Here is a 22443-nt window from a genome sequence, read left to right as displayed (position 1 = left end):
CGCCGTATAAGGTACACACACTATGTGTATTATTCATAAACTATGTCAGTTGACTGTCACAACAAATTGTGGTTTAATTGCTTTGTAGCTAAGTTTTTGGACTCTGTGTTTACAAGTCGTTAAAATCCGCGCGCTCCCTGCGTTCTTCGGCTGGTCAAGTTCGCGCGCGGAAATGAGTGCTGCTACTACAAACTTGCCATGGTTTGTATATTTTAGCCCGTCTTTCGTTACTGATTATGTTGTGCGAGCTTGTGTAATGCTAGGACAAATAAAGCTGACAGACTTGCTCCTTTGATTACGCAGGGTCGAGAAGTACAGACCTCAGAAATTGGACGACTTGATCGCACACGAAGACATAATCAGCACGAGTGCGTAATTCTTTCCTTCATGTTTAACAAGCCGCATCATATATCCACTGTAAAGTGCTTTTTTTTACGTGTTGCAGTAAACTTACGTGTGTTGTGTATATATGGAATATGAAGCTGATTACCCCAGGCGCGCCTCGTCTTTGTGTCAGGTTGCCCTCATATTTATTGCAGTTGGAAGATTTATCAAAGAAGACAAACTGCCGCACTTGCTATTCTACGGACCCCCGGGGACGGGCAAAACATCTACAATACTGGCGTGCGCCCAACAGATCTACAGTCCCAAAGAATTCACCTCCAAAGTGCTTGAGGTGGGTCCGTTATTCTGCAGCCAACTGTTGCACGCGTTCCATCTAAACGTTGTGTCATTTAATAATGTAATTGTTCAAAAAGCAATGGTAAATTAATTGATGCCTAGCTTTGCTTAGCAATTATTAGGTAAAGTACGGAATGCCGAATGGCTAAATATGACTTATTTTAGGAAAATGTTGCTGATGTGATAAAAAAATAGATTGAGGATCAATGTTCGTTCAGTAGTGTCTGTGAACTTCAGTGCAGCGAAGCTTTTTATAACTTAGAGAAGAATGCATTACTGTGGTGGATTAACTGGCATCTGTAGTTTTTACTATGGTATGACATTACGAGAATTTAATGTGACCAACTTATTTTTGATTCAGCTCAATGCATCAGATGACAGAGGAATCGGTATTGTCCGTGGGGAGATCTTGAGCTTTGCAAGCACAAAAACTATATTCAAGTAAGTTCACTCTGAGTTCAAGCATTTCATACGCCTGTTGCTGCCAACAAAACACCAGCATTTGTATGTTTTCTTTTGGCCTCCCACATATCTAAGGTGTGCTTGCTTTTGCAGTTCTGGCTTCAAGCTGATTGTGCTTGACGAAGCTGATGCCATGACCAACGATGCACAGAACGCATTACGTCGAGGTGAGCTTATGGAATTAAATCTCACTTTCTTTTTCTTCTTGTTTTTGAAAAATCGTAGCAAAGTAAGAAAGTCATTCTTGCTACTTGTATGAATAAGTTTTTAAATTATATTTATATAACGCCTAGGAAAGCACAGGGAGATAGATTTTTGAATATTGAGCTCCCTATGAATCATAAAAGAGTATCATATTTGCATGTTGTGTCCACGTTTAAATGAAAGTATACAAAAGACACTTTGGCCACCTATTGCAGCTGAGGACCTGAACTCAACCTTTGCAAAACACGCTCTATGATGGGGCTTTGATGCTGTGATGCTTTATAAAGGGACTTTCTGCTCAATTTTTTCTATCTTTATTATTCGTATCAAATTTATTCCTCATCTATATTTAATAAGTACATAAGTACAGACTAAAAAAATAACTTCGCAGAAATAAGCTTCACAATGACTGCCAGTTGGGCGTGTTGGTATACGTTCATGATGGTAAAGTGCTAGAAAGAACGGAAACTTGAAGAACACAGGACAAGGCGCCACTATTATTTAGAAACAAGCCCCCATATACATAAAATAAATGTATGTCATCGTTAAAAACTAGAATTAACTATGTGGTCACAAGAGTTGCTAGTAGCGCCTTGTCCTGTGTTCTTCAAAAGTCTCCATTCTTTCTAGAGCTTCACCATCATGAGAGATAAGCTATTAAAAATGTTTTCGACTATGTTTTTTCTTAGCTTCAGTGCCTAACATTTATCATTCTGCATGTTTTTGGTAGGAAAGTAGTACCTGTTGACTGCCTTCTATTTCATACCTGTGTCTTTCTTTAATTTCATGTGATCAGTGATAAAGAGCTTCAGTGCCTAACATTTATCATTCCGCATGTTTTTGGTAGGAAAGTAGTACCTGTTGACTGCCTTCGACTTCATACCCGTGTCTTTCTTTAATTTCATGTGATCAGTGATAGAGAAGTTTACGGAAAATGCTCGGTTCTGCCTTATCTGCAACTACCTATCCAAGATAATACCAGCATTGCAGTCACGATGCACACGGTTTCGGTTTGGGCCCCTCACAGCCACACAGATGTCACCTCGTATCGATCACGTAATCACCCAAGAAAGGTGAGTTATGTATATGGCTATATGTAAGTGACATGATTTCGTTTATTGAATCAATCACTTTTGCATGGCTAGCTTTCGAAAAACAGTGACTCTTTGTTCATTTGGCTGTGTGTGCACTGCTGTGAAACACCTTTATTTAACTGTATTGTCGTTTTGACGCGCAAAACCTCAGCCAATATTATTATAGTTCTGGCAGGTTACATTTATAACTTTCTTTTGTAGTTTAGAGAGGACAAAAATGTTATTAAGTAAAACAGCGATCTAGTTTTCTTAACTTGCAACTGCCCAGAAGGACTTACTATAGAACCTTGTTGGTGTGTTCACTTTTCCTTAAGTTTTCTGCCTGCCACACTTCATTTGCATGAAGCTGTCTTTATGTTAGATGAAGTTTATTATAATGAGGTTTTCATATAATTTATTGGCAGTTTCCTGGCTTTTGGTTTTTCCCAGCTTTTATAGTATTTTTATGTGGTTCCTTGTAGAATGTGGTACAGTGTTCCAACTGTACTTCATCTTGCAATGACTTGGCTCTGGAGCCAAATGTTTGAGATATTTTCTGGCACTTGAGATCATGTACAACACTGTGCTTGAGTTTGAGCACACTACACAGATGTAGGTCATGTAGAGTAAAAAACCCAGATCTGTTAATGGAAACAAGGGAGTGCATGTCCAGCAAAACAGTCTTTTCCATCTGCTTATAATCATTGATGCCATTTGTGCAGATACATTGTGCAATGTAAAAAATCAGATGCCTGTCTTTTGGCCATGTTCATATTGTTGTACGTGGATTGTAATCTTGGTGTGTTTACTCTATCCAATGATGCAAGCATTCATAAGGGATCACTGATATGCTGTCACAATTGACAGTTCCGCTAGTGGGCACCACAAACTTGGCATAAATTGTGTCATGCATGAAAACCATGACTTATGTTCTTAGATATGTTCATGCCCATAGACAGACAGTTGACTCTTCAAGCACTCGCTCATACTCAACCTTTATGCAAAAATGATTACTCTCACTCATCATGTCTTTGGTTAGCACTGTGGTTATCAGCGGATGGGGTGTGTGGTACGATGAACCTAGAATTGCTGGAAAAAATTTCAGAGAACTGCGAAAATATGTGACATACCGGCAACACTTGGCAGCAGCCATATCACTTCCAGGCAATCCAAGGCAATGCTAGTGCGCATTGAGAAGAGGTCAAACTTTCCACCTGGATGTTTGTGTCATTTGGCAGAACTGAAATATTTTTCTTCATTTGTTCAAATGATTATTGCAGGTGACATCGTGATATCAATGGTTACGAAGAGACTGTACAATAAGTGTCGTAAATGTGTATGAAATGTGTAGCAATAGTTACGATGCTCACAAACTACATATCTTCATGGCTTCCTCAATCTAGTTTAGTGTCAGATGCTCTGTTTGCAGGTCAAGTGCTGTAAACATGAAATCAAGAGTTCGACGAAAACTCGTCTGGTCGGGAACAATCATGGTCAAAAGTAAGAAGATGCTGACCAAAAACTTAAAAAATAACAAAGACGTTTCGGCTCCCGTACGGGGGCCGAAACGTCTTTGTTATTTTTTAAGTTTTTGGTCGGCGTCTTCTTACTTTTGACCATGCTGTAAACATGCTTGCATAGGTGGGGGGAATTCATATGAAACGCCGTTTACTGTCACACTGAACAAACCTTGATGTTGTATTTGCGCTAGTTTGACTGTCAATTGAACGTGCAGTCAGTGCTCAGGTTGCCTTTGTATTCCTTGATTATGTCCTTCCACTAATCATAGAAGTACACCATAAATCAAATATAAATTTTGCATGCTGCTCAACTGGTTTATCTATGTAAATCAGAGTGCAGTACATACGGTAAGGGGAAGTTGCACACCATGTATTCACATATTGTGGATAAATGCCATTAGATGAACATGTCGGATGAACATGTCGGCAACTCAGCTCACTTGAGCTACTGCCATATGTTATTTACGAATACTTGGTTCTCGTTTTGTTACAGTTTTGTCAAATAAATAATCCAAGTTTAAAATTGTGTTTATTAAAGCGCCAACATCAAGCACAAGGATGTGGTTCTTATCACTGTCTTTGATTTCAATTTTTTTTCGCCATTCACTCATCACTTCTCATAGTACAAAATGAAGAGCTCCTATATAGTTGTGGTGCGCAGACTGAAAGTTAGCACTGGTAAGCCGGCGAAGAACAGTCACTTTACAAGATTAATGATACATTTACACATGTCTATACAGTGCCCATGTTTTCGAATACATGCTCTAGAAATTATCTGACACTGTGCTTTGTCTGCTAAAGCATATAAGTGAAGAAGCAGCTTATTGCTTTCTCCAAAGGTGTAGAGGTTAATTCAGGTGTGTTTATATATTTGAATTCTGAAATGAAGGTGAACTTAAAGAATGCAAAAAATAAGAAAATAATGACATCTATGGGCTGCCCTAACCCGAGCAAGTTGCACTTAGTGATGTGCCTGTCCCTTGAGCTACTCTGGGGACTGTCATTTGCATGGAGGTATCGTACTGATAGGCTTTTCTTGTTTGCTTTAGGCTGACTGTCACAGCTGATGGCAAGAAAGCACTCATGGATCTGGCCCAGGGTGACATGAGGAAAGCACTGAACATTCTTCAGGTTGGCTCCTGTTTCCTTCACTCCTCATTTTTGCAATTTAAATTTCATTAGCAAAAACTCACAGGGTCCCTTATTAATTCGCCTAAGGCACTCGAAGGTGAAAGCCATCTTCTTCATCTTTTTCATCTCAATGTATTGATCTCCCCTGCACCCCTTCGAAAGCTTTCTGCACCTGACATGGTTTTGCACTGCCTCTGTGATTGGCTCACTTTTTACCAAGCTATGATGTCATGTGATGACATCGTATGATGACATCACATGATGATTTTTTGTATCACTTGTGTTGATGCCGTCATCTCAGAATGCTGCCGAAGGTGAATTTTTTACATATGATTAGGCATCTAAGGCTTTCGCCTTAATATGAATAGCATTTCATTCAGCCAAGCAAGTGATCTTTTTGTTATTTTAAAGCTTTTGTCATGCAGTCTCAAGTTTGCAAGCTCATCAGTAGTCTACTGCAACGTGTGATACATAAGAGGTTTTTCTTCTGTTTTCAATAGATAGCTGTAGTATAGGTGCCTTACAGGCCTTATTTATTTACTTATTTTTTTTTCTTGTGTTATAATTTGATTTTGCCTTGCACTCGGTTTTTTTCCCCTTTTCACCTTCAGCGTTGCTTTGGTCAGCATTCTTCATTGAAATCAGTCCACGTATGATGTGCACGTGCCACTTACAGTTAATCTTTGCTTGAAGCTGCTTGAATTGTCTGCACATTATGGAAGCCCCATTATCAATTAATTAAAACATAGCTCAGACTCTTTGAATTGAACTATGCTTACTTTTATTTTTAAAGGTCAAAACTGACACAAAGTGGGAGTTGGAGTCTTTAATCGACTTAAACATGTTATGAATGGTGAAACCCGTGTTTCTTTTACACTGCAGAGCACAAGCATGGCCTTTGATGAAGTGAACGAGACGAACGTCTACCTATGTGTGGGCCACCCACTCAAAGAAGACATAAGTGACATTGTCAGCACACTGCTCAATGAGGACTTCGAATACTCCTACAACCGTATCTTTTTTTTGCACTGGCTTGTTTTCTGTTACACTTAGGGTTGTAGTTTTCTTTCTTTTAATTCTGGTGTTTTACCCGTCAAAACCGGCCCACAACATGATTGCGAAGCACACCTTAGTGAGCGACTTTGGATTAATTTTGTCCACCTGAGGTTTTTTAACGTGCACTTAACAAGTTTTTTAATGTGTTTCTGCATTTTTCTCCCATTGAAATGCGGCCATCTTGACTAGGAATTGAACCCTTGTCCCCGAGCTTAGCACCACTACAGCACAGCCACTAAAATAAGCCACCACAGCAGTCGGGCTTTTAACCTTTAGTGCTTTCTAGCTGCTGCATGCTTTACACTTGTGACCACATGTTCACAGAGATATGTATGGATTGCTAAATCTTTGCTTTGGTATTAGTCGTACTTCTTAAAAATTTATCATGTGATAGTGTTTATCTACATCTCCTGCTTTCACCTATGTTTACTTGCCACAAGCACACTCTGTAGGTACATGTCCAACTGATGAAAGTCATAATTTGCGCTCTTCTGATTGACAATTAAAATCAGCGTTTTACTCCAGAAATAGGTGGCTGTGCAATTGTGGCATAGTTCATTCAAAGTCGGGTACCCTGAACCCCAATTTTACAGTCCCACAGAGTAAAAATTGGCCGTGATTGAGAGGCTGTGTTTAGTGATGCTCTTTGTGCAGTCCAGAGTTATAAACTGGCGGTCTGTGGTGCCCCAAGTATTCATAATGGTTTATTAATGCGATAGGATTTTCAGCCCACCTTACCCTCTACAGATAGTAAACTACAGTGTTATCAGCGATATATTGTGTTGCTACATTGCTTGGATGCTATTCACATTAGTGTAAATGGTTGTCGGCAGATGGTTTCCGCCGGTATTTCGTGATAGTGCTCTGCTACATGCACATACCTACAGTAACTGCAGTGTTTCGGAGTCAGAGCTTTTAGCTAATGGCATTCAATGAATAGAGATGCCCACTTGCAAAATGTACACGTGTGCACTTGCACACGACATTCACACAGTAATGTTTGCAAACGTGGAAAGAGTGTATCACGGTGGATGTCGTCATAGTGGTGCATATGCACGGGACGAAGGTAACAACCATCTTTTTAGTGAGGAGTGTTGGCTCCTTGCTTAGCCAAGCAGAGAAAAGTACAAATGAACTCATTTGAAAGAGATTACTTCTTTCAACAGACCTTATTGTTAGTCGCTTGCAGGATGTGTGTGTGAGTGATGTGTGAGAGTATGTGATTGGTGAATTAATTATAGCAGCCGCTAGGGGGATTGACTGCCAGGGGCGAAATCTTGTACACATTCTGTGATAGAACATAACGCAACGTCATGAGCAAACGAGAGGAAGCAAACAGCCAGTAGGTGAAGAGAAGTACCCTGGAAGAATGTGTCTCGTTTTGATCGTCTGCTGGGGGACAGTATAATGAATTCAGAAATGTTTTCAACACATGAAGAAATATAGAATTATTATAACTGAATATCAACATTTCGGAGCATTGCTTTTTAAAGCTTGAAATTGAAGGGCATGATGACTAACAATTTATTTGTGTTAATGTCTTGATTGGGCAGTAGGTGGTGTCAAAATTTCACGAAATGTTTGGTAGTATGGAAGAAAGAAAACTGGCAGCCATTTTCGCAAACTGTCCGCGTGGGATTAAATTAAGCCAGACACAAAGCAGGCTAATTTGCTCCTCTGGCCCATAGTGCTTATATTTCGATCCAGTCCTAATCATACGGAGACATTCTATATTCGTTCGAACGGAACGGTGTCACCGTCCATTCTGTGCCTGTTCTAAGCCTAGTAGACGACAAAATGATTGACAGCACTGCCTTTTCCGATTGCCGTTCTCATGTCTGACCATCAGACGAGCCTCAACCAATCTTGTGCGGCGTGATAGAATGTTCTATTACAGAACGTGTACAAGATTGTGCCCCAGGTTCACACCTCACTGCTCCAGACAGCAGGGCCTTTTAACTGACTCATACATCTGTAAAATAATATGGTGTCATGTCCACACGTGCTGTGAGGAGCAACAATTTTTTTACTTTGTGTCATGTCCTTAACATTTCTACCCTTTGTGTCAGACATCAACAAGCTAAAAGTGGGAAAAGGCTTGGCACTTCAAGACGTACTTACACAGGTCCATCTCTACGTCCATAGAGGTAAGTTACTAGCAATTCTGCCTTTTGTGTAAATATGCTTAATTTCTGCTGCGGCATTGTATTTGTTTTAATTTCAGTGTTATTTACATAAACATGGCATCACAGTGTGCAGCAAAGAAGGTGGTTCAAGTTCTAAATGTTGAGTACGAGTCCTTCTATGTATTATCGCATTTCTGAGTTGGAGAAGTAATACTGCTCAGTGAATTACAGCGATTGATACTAAATAAAACTTAAAAGAAAGCAGAAGAAGTGTGATGAATTGAATAAATACAACATTCCGTTATATGACAAACTGCAGTTAGAATAAAAAATACATAAAAGAATTACTCTGTTTTCAGCAAATATGACTTCAAATATTTTTTTTATTACTATATATGATGGAACACTTCATACCTTCCCGTGAAGAATTTTGTAATGATATTTGTGGACGATACTTATTGTGTGTTGAAGCGACTGACAGTGGTAGAATGAGGGGCGTTGCTGCGCACATAAATTTTGACAAGGGTACCTGGCTCCGTCAGGATGGTTGCCATATCCATGAAGGCCGCAGTAGTGAATGGTCTCCTGCTTTACTGATATGAAACTATGCTAGTTCATAGGTATTGTGGCCTTTGAAACCTAAATACTTTCAGCCTAATCGCATGGTTGCTTTCATGTTCAATTACCAGTAGTCTTGTATCGTTCTAATTATTCTAAAACTTTTTCAAAACAGTTGAACTTCCTGATAAAGTGAAGATGTACCTGATTGACAAAATGGCAGAAATTGAGTAAGTTCGAGAATCAAGTTGATTTATTTTTTTTTTTTTATCAGAAAAGAGGTTTCATCATATGCATTTTTCTTTTTTTTTTCTCTCCCTAGATATCGACTTGCAGCTGGCACAAGTGAAAAGATCCAGCTAAGTTCGCTAATCTCGGCATTCCAGGTTGCCAGACAGCTGACTACGTAATATACAAGTTTGTTTTAAACCACAATAAATGTGCTTCCAATTCCTTTAGAATAATGCACAATGTTTACAAAAAATGTAGCAAAATCATTTTTGATTTCACTTTGTCTTACGGACCTACTCAACGGCATAAAACAATACGCAGCTCTATATTAATTAATATTTTCGCCAGGGTGTTGGAACGAAATGTTTTTCATTCCAGTTTTAGCTTTGTTCCACCACAAAAAGTTCCGTTCTGTTTCTGTTCCGGAACGAAAAAAATGTTGCTTAACGGTATGTAAAAGTTTTTATTTGTATTCAAAAACTTGAAGTTAAAGTAATCATAAAGAAATCCATTGGATCTGTGGTGTAGTTACTTGCGCTCCTCTTAAGCAAGTGGGACAGGGGTAAAACACGTTCTTCCCTCATTCTTCAGAGGAGTGGAAGTAACGGCACCACAAATACCTACCAACTAGCACAAACCAGTACCCTTCAGTCATAATATTTATTTTCTCAGTAGTCAATTACGAATTTTTTTAGTGGGCTCAGTGCTTTGGGTCAAGGGAGTGAGCACGATCTCAGAAGCAGCATGTCATTGAGTGTACTCTGTGATGTGCGAGACTGCTGTTCTGATAAAAAAAAAATCTCCTGGCCTGCGTGGAACACGCAGCGCAGTCACAGCGAAAGCTGGAAGAGCGGCCTTTCTAGAGCCCATTGTTGACTATCTTGGGGCAACTATACAAGTTCACATGCAAGGTACCCACTATGCCATAAATCACGCTATTTTTCTGAAGAAGGGAAGCACCCACTATGCCATTTTTCGTCATTCTTCGGAGAATCGTGGTACCCGCTACACATCTGTAAGGCATTATGTGCACTTTGTGCTGTGACTGATGACTAAGAATTATGGCTGAGCCATTTGTAGTGGGTTGGAAGCATTCAGCGACCGACTTGTTGTTGCAATTCGCATTGTGTGATGCCAGGTCGTTATTTTACTCTTCTGCCACGCTATATTACATATGTTAACACGATTCCTTGCCCGACATGACACCTGTATAGAGTGTTTTTGCGAACAGTTTCAAGCACCAGCGTGGCTCTGTGGTAAAATACTCGACCAGAGGGCATGGGTTAAAATCCCATCCGATCCTAGAAATTTGCTTCTCATTTCATTTTTTCTCATTTCGCGCCATAGCGCTTACGGACACCGGCGGCGGACAACTATGGCACCAAAATCGGCTGTTGTGATCTCATAACAGCTTTCACTGTAATAAGCTTTAGCGCCGAGAATGCCATCTCCATGCTGGTCTGCATGACAGGCACGCAAAACTCCACTTGCGTTGATATAAACATCCCTGATTGCCATTGTTTTCATTTTTCGCATAATCTCAACATTGATTTGAAATTCCTGCCTGAGGTACGCGCTTATACTGTACTTTGAGATATGCATAATTGCTCACTTTGCATGACCTCAGTTGTTCCGGATTGCCAAGTTGTCTCGTGAATTGAAAAACGATTTTTAAAATTTCGGTTTCAATCAGGAACGAAATAATAGATAAAGTTTCGGTGATGTTTTCGTTCCTGTAAAAAATTTCGTTTTTTTTTTTCCCCCGTTTTTCGTTCTGTTCCGACACTGATTTTTCACTAAATGTAACACTTTTCGAACGAAGCTTGCATTGACTGACCTGTAAAGCTGGTGTTCCAAGAAACCCTCCTCACCAACAGCTGCTGCGCACCAAAAAAGTAATTAAACTAAAAAAATTGTTTAGTGGGGCTAGGGTTTAAACCCGGGTCCACCTGGCCCTAAAGTGAATGCCTTGACCATTAGGCCACGCGCCCGTGCTTGCCCAGTGTGAACTGAATTGAAGCATATGAATGCGTTCTAACGATGATGCAAAAAAACAATTGGGAAGCAGTACACTTGCTATGGGCACTCATTGAAATATTTCGTATTGTTGGACTAAAAGCTATCTGCTCCAGAACGCGCAATTTTGATATCAGAAATTGTACATTTTGGGAAATTACTTCGAGAAAATTGAATTCCTATCCTGCACTTCCATGGTCGCGTGATGGTCCTTTCGTTGGGCTGTTCTAGAGGCTGATGAATGGTGGAAATAACATGACGCCATGCAGATTCAGCCCGAAAACAGCGTTCCGGGAATCACCGCTACCTACAATAAAACTGAACACTTGCGTTAGGAGGGAGCATTGCGCAATGCGAAAAAAAAAAATGGAAACAAAAGGAATAGGTCAGTCACGCCCACACCAAGCTTCGCTTGGCCCCATTTCCCCGATAGAGAAGGGCTCCTGAATTTTTTTGTCTTACTGAAAAACAACAGCAGAGATGGTACTAGGCATACCGTTAGGGGACAGCAGCGGAGAAGCGAACCGAATGTGTTTTGTAAACTCATATTAGCTATTGCACAGTTTTGTTCAAGTACATCTTAAGGCCTGAATGTGTTTGCTAGCCACATGAACTCATCTTCTATCTTACGTGCTTTAGAACTTCATTGAACAGTCTCATTTAATGTAACGTGTCATGCAACAGTCTCATTTTACCTACCATGTTCTGCAAGTTGCATGAACAGTTGCTACAGAACAACTCAAGAAATGTGCATGTTTGAGACAACTGAGATGCGTTCCACAGTTATGTTGGGGCACTGCTCATGCGCCTATGCAAGAATTGTCAAACCTCGTTAAGATGAAATGGTCTATAACGAATTAGTATATATAAAGAATTGTAATTCCCTTTGAAATTCCACTAGAATCCCACACATTTCAAATCGTCTCAGTAAAGCAAGAATTTTCTTCAAGAGGCTACTATTCATGTCCATACATTTGATTTCGCAAGAAACACAGGCACCACGAGCACACTTTACACTTCGGCCATTTGTCCGCATGTTTCTTGCACTGTCTGATGTATGAATATGAACAGGTGCCAACATGAGGTGGGGTCCAGGTTTCATTCAGTCTTTCTCGGGTTATTGCTCAATTTTGAGCCGGTCAGGCCAAACTAGTTTGCGACTATTCTTGTAAGTCATTCAGTTGAAAATGTGAGCGGCCAGCCAGCTCTGGCCAGTCATGTAGAGGTAGCTGCTACCAAGTCTGCTGTGGCCAAGCACCAACTGCTAAGGCCAAGGCATTTTATAATTACCGCGTTTTTTTTTTTCTTTCTGCGTGCACCTATAAGTTTGCACTTGCATGTGTTTGGACTTTATCTGATGTATTCAGAATTAATCGACTAGCCCAACAAGTTCTGCTCAGCACGTCGTGGGATGAAATCCCGCGGCTTCATTTTGATGGGGACAAAGTGCGAAAACGTCTGTGTACCGTGCATTGCGTGCGTGTTAAGAGTCTCAGGTTGTGAACATGTGAACTGGGTGGTGAGAACACGTTTTGTGCAAAAGGTATGAGCTGTCTGCCAATCCCTGTGAAGACAGAGCGCGCGCACGCGCGCCCGGGCCGTTCAAAATGCGCAGTGTCTGCCAGAGCCACGAAGTCCACTAGGGAACCGCCCCCCTCTCCCCCGCCCCCACAATGGCCCTTTCGTGCAACAGAGGACGTCCTGCGCGCTTCCTCTTCGCTTGAGCCGCGGTCGTCGGCTGCGCTCAGACGCTTTGACTCGCACGTAGAACATATGTCGCACTCAAATCAAATCTCAAATCAAATCTTTATTTGTCGCAAAAGTACAACAAAATGGCAACTAAAAAGCGTTAAGTAATTATTGATAGTAATAAAAACAACGCAAACATGCAATAAAAAATGCCAGTAAAAATGGTAAAAAAAACAAAGTCCAGTAATTATACAAAGCTGTGAAAAGAACGAAACATACAATAAAAATGGCAGTAGAATCGGGAACAAATTGACGTTAATTAATGATATATAGCTATTGAAACAACTCCAATGTGCATGAGTAATAAGTGTGAAAATAACGCACACAGTAATGGCTCTAAATGTAAGATAATGCCGATATAGAAATATAGATGAGTTATGATTGCGAGATAATATGTTTAAGTTCTTTTTTAAAAGCTGCTAATGACAATTGTTTAGTGCTTAGTGGTATTGAATTCCTAAATTGAATACTAGCTGCAAATATGGTAGTATGTTTGCTGTAGTTAGTGCGTGCATGTGGGAGTAAAAAGTTGTTTGAGGCAAACCTAGTAGGATTAGGGTTTAACAATTGAAATTTCACCAAAACTTGGCTGTTATGGTACCATTAAGACATTTAAATACAAGAATCCCTAATTTATATTTGAATAAATTACACACTGTTAGTATACTATGTTGCTGAAAAAGTGGGGACGCGCAGGTGAACGGTGAACTGAATGTTAGGATGCGAATGGCTTGGTTTTGGAGACGTTGAAGTGGAAGGATATGAGATGGATAGGTATTCGCCCATGATGTGATACAGTACGTGATATGACTGTGGATGAAGGCGTAGTACAGTTTAAGCAAAGTCTGCAAGGTGAAGAATGGTCGTGCTTTAATTAATGTTCTGATACCATGAGCAATCCTCTGCCTTATAAGTGAAATGTGATGATGGTACTTGAGATGAGCATCTAGGACTACTCCTAAGAATGTGCACTTAGGAGCACTAGATGGCTGTGGCCGTTGATAGTAATAGCGGGTGTAGGTGAAAGAGCGTTATGACTGGAATGGAAGACAATGAACTGTGTTTTATTGGTGTTAATTGTTAAACCATTAGCTGTGCACCAATTCTGAATGTTATAGAAGTCAGAGGACAAATTATTAGTTAGCGCATCGATGGACTTGTCTTTAGTAACTATAGTTGTATCATCTGCATACAAGAAAGGTTGACTGTGTGTTAAAATAGAGGTTAAATCATTAATATAGATTAAGAATAAAAGCGGACCCAGTATGGAACCTTGCGGGACACCTTTGTCAGTAGATTTAAAAGTGGAGAGGATGTTAGAGACACAAACAGCTTGCTGTCTATTAGATAAGTAGCTATTAATCAGCTCCTGCGCACTACCTACGACACCTATTGAGTTAAGTTTAGCTAATAGTATATTATGAACTATAGAATCAAATGCCTTAGGTCAATCAAGAGAGCTCCGGCAAAACAACCAGAGTCAAGAGCGTGTTTAATATAATCTGTAAAGGAGATTAGTGCGAAGTCTGTTGAATAGCCTGCACGAAAACCAAATTGTTGAGTGGATAAAATTCGAAACTTAGTTAGATATTTAGATAATCGTTTTTCAATGCACTTCTCTATGATTTTGCTGTACGACGAAAGAATGGCAATAGGTCGGTAGTTAACAATAGACATTCTATCGCCTTTTTTAAAGACTGGAATTATCTTGGCCTTTTTAAGCTGCGATGGGAAGATGCCAGTTTTAAACATAAGGTTAATGATATAGGCTAACGGGGTCGAGATCACGTGAGAGATGCATTTCAGGTAAATAAGCTGAATGTTATTGAGGCCAGCACTTGTTATTTTCATGTGATTAATTATTTCCACCACCTCATCTGGGCCTGTTGGAAAGAGGTAAAATGACTGGAGACATTCCCTAATTGTTGGCGGGTAATCATGAGGCAAGACGGAAGTGTTAGCACAGAAGTATTTGTTGAGGGCGTTCGCAATGTCGTCTGCATTTCTAAGAACACCCTCTGATGACTGTAATTCAGTTATAGCTGGCTCACATAATGATCTGTTTAGAAATGAATTAATTGTTTTCCATTGATCTTTGCTGTTATTACCAGCATTATGTATCCTGTTCGTATAATAATTTCTTTTAGCTTTTTCAAGGACTTTGTTAAGTAGGTTGCAGTACTTTTTATATCGTGATCGCAGGGCAGCATTGAAAGGCCGTTTCTTTAACTTTTTATGCAAATTGTCTTTCCTTCGCAAGCTCTTCATTAAGCCAGCTGTGAGCCATGGGTTGTAAGGGGCCGGAAAGTTCTTGCGACATTTGACAAAGCTGGTAGAATCGTCTAAGCATTTTTTTGATGGCAGATGAAAAAGAATTAAAAGCAGCTTCAGGATCACTAAGCAGTTCTAAAAAAGACCATTCTATGGCTTCTACACGCTTGACGAAATTTGTTTTATCAAATATATTTTTTTTGAAAAGAGCTTAGCTGATTAGGTATGGCACATTCAAATCGGTAAAATACAGGGTAGTGGTCAGTTAAGCTGGCTTCGAGGACGCCGCAGTTGTTTGATGGAATGAAATTTGATAAAATGTGATTTATTAAAGAACTGGACGCACCAAGCACACATCTAGTAGGAACCGAGATTAGAGATTCATAGCCAAATCCTAGAAAGCACGCAGTGTAATCAGAGTACGCTGAGCTGCTGACATCGAGAAGATTGATGTTTATGTCACCTAGAATGACAACATTCTTATTTTCAAGTGATAACTTGTTGAAAATGGATGAAAGTGATGAACGGAAATCGGGAACAGAGGATGACGGTGAACGATATATGCAGCCTATGATTGTCTTATTACCGCTCGATGGCAAAGATGGGTTAGCAATTTCAATCCATACGGACTCTGTATTCTCAACGGGAAGGCTGAGATCATATCTCCTTTGATATGGAATAGATGCAGATATGAATATAGCTGCACCGCCAAAACTACCAGACAATCGATGGCATACTAGACACTAGGCGACATTATCGCCCTTGGACTTTATACGGAACTTATACAGAACCTCACGGCGACGCCGACGGCAAAAATGCGCCTGTAGTGTCCATATAATTGCTGACGCAGTAAAAGCGTGTGCTATTGAGCTGAAACATAGTGGACGCATACTCTCGGTCATAGGCGTGCGCACAGGGGGGGCAGGGGGGAGGGGGCGGCCGCCCTCCCCTAATCACCTAAGAGGAGCGGCGCAAAATCTGCCCCGTAGTCTTTAAAAATGCGTTTTCTAGACGTTATCAAAAACGCATAAAGTACGGATTTTCTGTGACGTTTTTAAAACGTCGAAATTGGTTTAGAATTGAACAAACGTCTTGAAATATGCGTTCCAGACCAAAATGGTCTTAAAAAATGCGTTGTCTAGACGTTATCAAAAACGGATATAATACGGATTTTCTGTGACGTTTTTAAAACGTCGAAATTGGTTTAGAATCCGTTTTATCCCTAAAAAAAAAAAAAAACGTTTTCTAGACCATGTGTGCTACGCTTGCTCAGGCTTTTGGGGGCCGACATAACCCTCTTCAGACTGCTGTAAATTGGCGTGACCCCCCAAAAATGCACCTTGGAGGAGCGGCTCGCCGCGAACTAGTGTGACCGCACCGCCGCAACAGCACAGAAGTAGAGTTTCAGCTGTTAGTACAGCGGCGTCCATGACTGTCTTATTTTTTCCCCCTTTTTTTAAGTTCTGCTACTCGAACCAGTGTCATATCACGGTCACACGAACAATGTCGACATCTTGAACAAGATGGACGAAAATGGTGACACTATATCATCTTGGTGTCGCCAAGGCTGCGATGGCAGTGGATTTTGCATTGTCTGCAGTTAGTCTATTAACCGCGAACAGCATGGTTTTGCAGCGATAAAGCGACATTCTACAAGCAAGAGGCACATTGAGGCCACGAAGCAGCACCAGAATTCAGCAGGTGTGTTGAACACACCGAAGACCTGCACATCAGACGTATTTGGACTTGAGAAAAATTGCAAACCAATTCGATCCAGGCTTTCTGCGAACCCACAGTAAACCAATTTAGGAGGCGTTGATGTAAACGTAACCTGCTGACAACCTGTAACCTGCTAACAGATTCGTGAAATTCCCCAGCCGTCGAGCAACGGCCGAGAGCAGAATGCCGTAGCTTCGGAAGTACACTCTAAGACAAAATCGAGTATTTTGGGAGTGTTTCTGCCACACAACAACAATCGTCATCCACCTCGCGTGCTTTCCTCGCGTTATCACCGCGGTCGCGGCACTTCCCGGTCACGAACGGCGCGCGCGTTATCAGCGTGACATAGCATTCTTGACAGGAAAGTGACGAGAGCTGGGTTTTCAAGAAAGGAAACGCGAGCAAGCCAGATGACGATTATTGTTGTGTGGCAGAAATACTCCCCAAAAACTCGATTTTGTCTTAGAGTGTACGCGCGCGGCCAGTGCGCACACTGTCAGAACTGTGGTTATCGTTTGCCACAACCGCTGTGGGCGAAACCGCGGTCGCTTTTGACACTATCGTGTATGGCGACGGCGAAACTGACGGAACTCCGAAAGTGCACGCGCGTTCAACGCCCACCCAGTCCAAGCGACGCTGCTTCCCGCAAACGCCGCGGACAAAACCGCGGCAGATGCGATTATAGGTAGCAACAAACGACGTAGTTTTGAAGGCACGTGCGCGGCCAGCGCAGGCGGATTGAAAACGGAACTACCGTTTGCCGCAACCGCCGCGCACGAAACCACAGTCGCTATCAACGCGATCATCGATAGCGACTGCGAGCTCCGAAGGTACGCGGCTAACGCAGCGGTAGATTAAAGGCGTAAAAAAAAAAAAGGCACGAAGCAGTAACGTAGCCAGCCCCCCCCTCCCCTTCCCGAAAAAAATTTCTGCGTACGCCCCTGGCACGAAGCCCTCTCCCTATGGGGAGAGAGGGCGCGCGGCTACGCGAAGCTGCGCGCCCGCTCTCTCCATAGGGAGAGGGCGCGGCGCCGCGTCAAAAAGTCACGCGTTGACGCGCTGCAACGCGTACGTGTGTTCGGGCCTTTAGTTTTCACTTGGCCTCATGCGAAGCTTTGACGCGCGCTTTCGCGGCAGCCAGTTGTGCCGTCCCTTATTGGTGTGTCCCAGAAAGGCGTACGCGAGTTCTTTTGACGGAAATAAATGTTTTGTGCGTATATCGTGGTTTGGAAACAGGTTTTGATAGTTTTTTGATGATACGAAATTTTGGCCGATACGAATATTGTCGCTCCCCCTGCAGATTCGTATCACCGAGATTCTACTGTAGCTGGGAAACCCTACCTGCGTCGTTTGTTTGGCCACCCTAAGCCATTATAAGGCCGCAACGCCAATGTTTACGCTTACGGGGCTGTTAGGTTATCCAATGGTGTTATGCAAACACCCATTATTGGACAGAACTTTTTATTTCAGAAGAGTTCCTCCTTATTTGACTGTTTTGTATCACACGGTTCATTTTCCCAATTGGCAGTGAGCTTCTGCTCCAAAATCTGTTTTCCTTGCTCCCAAACCCGTTTTTGGCTGCTCCAAAAGCCCTTTTACCTGCTCCAAAAACCTGCTCCAAAACAGCTTCAGTCAATCACATCACTGAAACCGCGTACTAGCCCACAAAGATGACCTGGGGACTGAGTTGGGATTGGGGTTGCAATCTATAAATTTGAGGTGGTGCGAAGAACTTGGAAAGGTGCAGAGGAGTAGGTTTCCCATATTCCCGTGGGATAAGGGGCGGGGCGTTGGACGCCGAACTAACTGCATTGTGGATGGCACATAAATCTATATTGTTGTGATCAAATTTTGAAAGATTGGGTACAAAGGGTTTATTCCGGCAATATGCTACTTGTCTAGAACAGACTGGGCTAGGGTCATTGTCGCATACCCTTCTCGAACCAGGACCTGAATGCTTTCACCTGCAAGACCTTGCAGGAGTTCAAATCGCGGTGTTTCTCGCAGCTATAGGTAACCCAAAATTCATGTACTGGACTTTTGACTATTTCCCGATGACCGCACAATTCCTTCCCTCACAGTGGGTGTGTGCCACTGTTTCCAGAAATGGCACCCTAACAACACAGCTATACTGTCATCGGCATACCAATCGAGCAATGGCTCGGAGGATGTGCGCACCATATAGAAGTGCTGGGTGCTGAGTTGACTGCATTATGCACGTGGTGCTTACGCGGTCGCAGGATTTGCACTGCGCAGTTGAGTGAGCCACAGGTCATTGCTTTAGGCAGTCGTTGAAGAAGAAGAAAAGGTAGTGCCGAATCGCAGTGGCTGATGAGGCCGCGCTTCGTGGCTTCGCAGGCCACGGCGCAGTTTCTATGAGCGTGTGCGCGCAGAGCGTCGTCGCCGCTCTCCTGATCCTGACCCTCGTCTACTCGTCCACCGGAGCGCAGCTGCAGCCACAGGCTAGCGCCGGATCTGGTGATGGAGCCAGCCAGGGTCAGGGGCCACCACTGCAAGTCCAACAGTCCGACACGGCAAGCCAGCTCGGCGACCAGCAGTCTCAGGTCGCTGCCCAAGAGTATCCGTTGGCGCAGCAACCAGGAGTGGCCGTCGACCAAGGCAGCGGCGCTGCCAATCCAAGCGTTCAAATTCCGGAGGGGGTCTATGGAAGGGAGGAATACCCGGCAGAGGGCCCGCCGACCGACGACTGGGTTCCACCGCCTGGTTACGTGCAGTACCCAGTTCCTCCTCCTGCTGAACAGCCACAGGGGAACCGGCAATACGACGAGTCTCCGGCAAATGGACAGCTGCCGGCGGGACCATATTGGGACGCAAGAGCGAACGAAGCGTTCCAAGCGTGGTTCGCGGCGCAACGGCAGAAGCAGCAGGCAATGCCGCTGCCGTATATGTTCAATTATTACCCCAACTCGCTTAGCAACGTTGCGGAAGGATACGCGCCGTATCGTCCAGGAGCCGCCAGACGCTCCACCCTACACAAGAAATACGTGGCTCCCGTTAAAGGCTCATACTCGAACAGCAGGGAGGCTGCTGTCGGATGGCCGAGAGACGTCCTTGTGCCCTTTCCAAGCCAGATTTTACAAGGCGAGCCCGGACATCTCGGGGCCGGACTTCCTTCTGTAGAAGACCACGCCTCTCTGGAGACTGGCGGTGCCGCAGCTAACAAATCGGTAATATCTCGCATTGCGCGCGAAGATCGCCACAACGATACAAACCTCGTACACTACAGAAAACACCCATCCAGGCCACCTGACCTCAATGCCTTTGGTGACATTGGTCCCAATGATTTCGCTGGTGGCAACGTTGGACCCGGTAACGTTGCTCTCGGCAGCTTTCTTCCAGACCGTGTAGTCCGGATACTTGGCAACTTTTCGAGTAAAGGTATTCCTGCGAACATTGCTGCTGGGGCTTCTGGTGACATGGGCACTCTTCCTGCTTTCCTTCTGCCACCCAAGCGGGTGATACACGCAGGCAACAACCTTACGTTTTTCTACTTTCAACTAGACAACTCCACGCTGAAATCAAACCCAGGATATCGCGGTCTTCGCAACCAAGTCAACGCGCAAGAAAGCGGCGGTTACAAAGCCGCGGACGAACACTCGGGGGAGCACCACGAGGAAGACCATGGGCAGGACCATCACGCAGTAGACCACCACCCCCCTGAGGGTGGTCACGGCGAAGAGAGCGACCACGCGGCTGACAGCGGTGGCCTACACGGCGCGCATCCGGCAACCACTGAACAAAGCAGCGGGTCGACTCTGAGCCGCTCGCAACGTTCAGCCGACGACGGCACGGTCCTGGGCAAGCTGTCCGAATGGGCGTGTCTAGGTCGCACTGTGGACGGTGAGACCGTCTACTGCGACAGCGTCCTGGACTACGCGCGACTCCTGGCCGTAATTGGAACAGCCGCTCTCGTAGTTACCGTAGCATTCGTGTTCGTCATCCACAGCATGGCAAAAAAGCGGAATGACGACGAGAAGAAAGTCCGAGCCGACACGGCGGTGGACGAAGAGGAGAGACTTCCGTTGAAGGCCGACGACTGCGATCACATCGAGTGCGACTTTCGGGACGACAGCCCCAGGCGGCTATTTGTTCAGATCTTGAAGCGCGACATGCTGAAGCAACAAAAGTAATCGGTTGAAATCTCTCTCTCTCTCTGTCTCGCTCTCTCTGTGGTCATCTTCCTAAAGCGCAATCGCAGTGGTGCCGTAACGGTTGGGCATCAGCTTCACCGCGGGAGGTACCGGGTTCAATCCCGAGTGTCCGTAAGGGGACTTCGGGGTGGGTTACGGCAGTACGAAGCTTTAGTCGCTTCGAGAGTTCCCAAATGGCTGGAATGGAACTATTGGCCTTAAAGCGCATATAAACCTGCCATATGTGTTGCACATGGCGGCTCGGTGCTATGCGGCGTGCCACAAACTTCCAAATTTGGATCCAACAACGACACAGATTTATTTATTTTGTGTGCCTCATTCAATGCAAACTTAGTCCAACTTGATCCTCGCCCAACGCTCTTCCCGCAAGATTAGTGGTGGTTGTTGTTGTCCTCTGAGCATGGCCAGTGTTGGCGGTAACGCGTTACAAGTAACGGCGTTACCGGTAACGCGTTACTTTTTTCGGTAACTTAGTAACGTACTCGTTACAATTTAGAAACTGTAACGGGTAACGTACTTACGTTAACATTTTTCGGTAACGTGTGGTGTCACGTTACTCGTTACTTTTTCATCCTGGGGGTGTCGTTTTCTCAGAGCTCGCCCCGACAAATTCCTTTGTCGCAGAGTCGGACTGCTGTCGGCCTGCCAGGCATTGACCAAGAAAGCGCGGGCGGAATCGCTTTTTTTTTTGTGTGGAAATTGGGGAGACCAATTTTTTAAGACGCGCCGACTCCTTGTGTGGAGGTTTGGGCCATCGCCACACAAAGCTTGATGAAAGCCGCATAATTCGCCATGAGAAACTGTACGGACATGCTTCTCGTGGAAGTGGATGTAGCAGATGGATTGCTGGCACCTGTGCCTTTTCGTGCCCAAAAGACAGGCCGTCCGAAGAGAAAGAGAAAGGGCTGGTTTACTCCATACCACGTGCTGATCGTGAAATGTTTTACGTGGGGGAAACAAATAACTCCCCCAAGAGGCTGCGACAACATTAGACAACATAAAAACGATGTCCGCAAGTTCGCGTGGCAAAGGAGTACACTCGCTGAGCATAGCATGGTAAACGACCACCGCATCGAATTCGAAAACTCCCGCGTCGTCGACTTAAGCGGCTTTCTGTGGAATTCTGGCCCATCCAGGCGACAGCCGGTAATGTCAACCGGTCTACAGATGCGCTGCCGATCGAGCGTCTGCCTTATTGTGGAGAATAGGCGTGACCCCCGGCTGGAAGAAAAACCCTGAAAAAGAATGCGAGCGGGACGGGAAAAGTAGAATTTTTTCTTGTAACGCAAAAAAAAAAAAAATCTTTTTTTTTTTTTGCTGACTACCTTAATACCGCTGTCACACGAACAGCATTAACCGCGATTAAACTAACTATGGTCACGGCTAACCACGTTTGCAGGTAGCTACACGGCAGACATTACCGCAGTTAGAGTACTAATCGTGGTTATTGCAAACGGGTGATTCCACGAGAGAT

At 43.6% G+C, this 22443-nt stretch overlaps 1 protein-coding gene across 1 annotated transcript; it reads left to right on the top strand.

Annotated features, from left to right (window-relative positions):
- Positions 1-95: 95 nt before the first annotated feature.
- Positions 96-9275, top strand: LOC119389496 (replication factor C subunit 5). Its single transcript, XM_037656787.2, has 11 exons — positions 96-201; positions 304-368; positions 540-676; positions 1043-1122; positions 1237-1310; positions 2261-2420; positions 4990-5071; positions 5954-6083; positions 8197-8274; positions 8987-9041; positions 9134-9275. Exons 1-11 carry the CDS (start codon positions 173-175, stop codon positions 9219-9221), a joined length of 978 nt encoding a protein of 325 aa, XP_037512715.1. The 5' UTR covers positions 96-172; the 3' UTR covers positions 9222-9275.
- The last annotated feature ends 13168 nt before the right edge of the window (positions 9276-22443 follow it).

Source organism: Rhipicephalus sanguineus, chromosome 4 (genome assembly GCF_013339695.2).
Source record: "Rhipicephalus sanguineus isolate Rsan-2018 chromosome 4, BIME_Rsan_1.4, whole genome shotgun sequence".
In the NCBI taxonomy this organism is placed as follows: domain Eukaryota; kingdom Metazoa; phylum Arthropoda; class Arachnida; order Ixodida; family Ixodidae; genus Rhipicephalus; species Rhipicephalus sanguineus.
The sequence above is the reverse complement of the archived record's forward strand: the minus strand, read 5'-3'. Positions and strand labels throughout refer to the sequence as shown.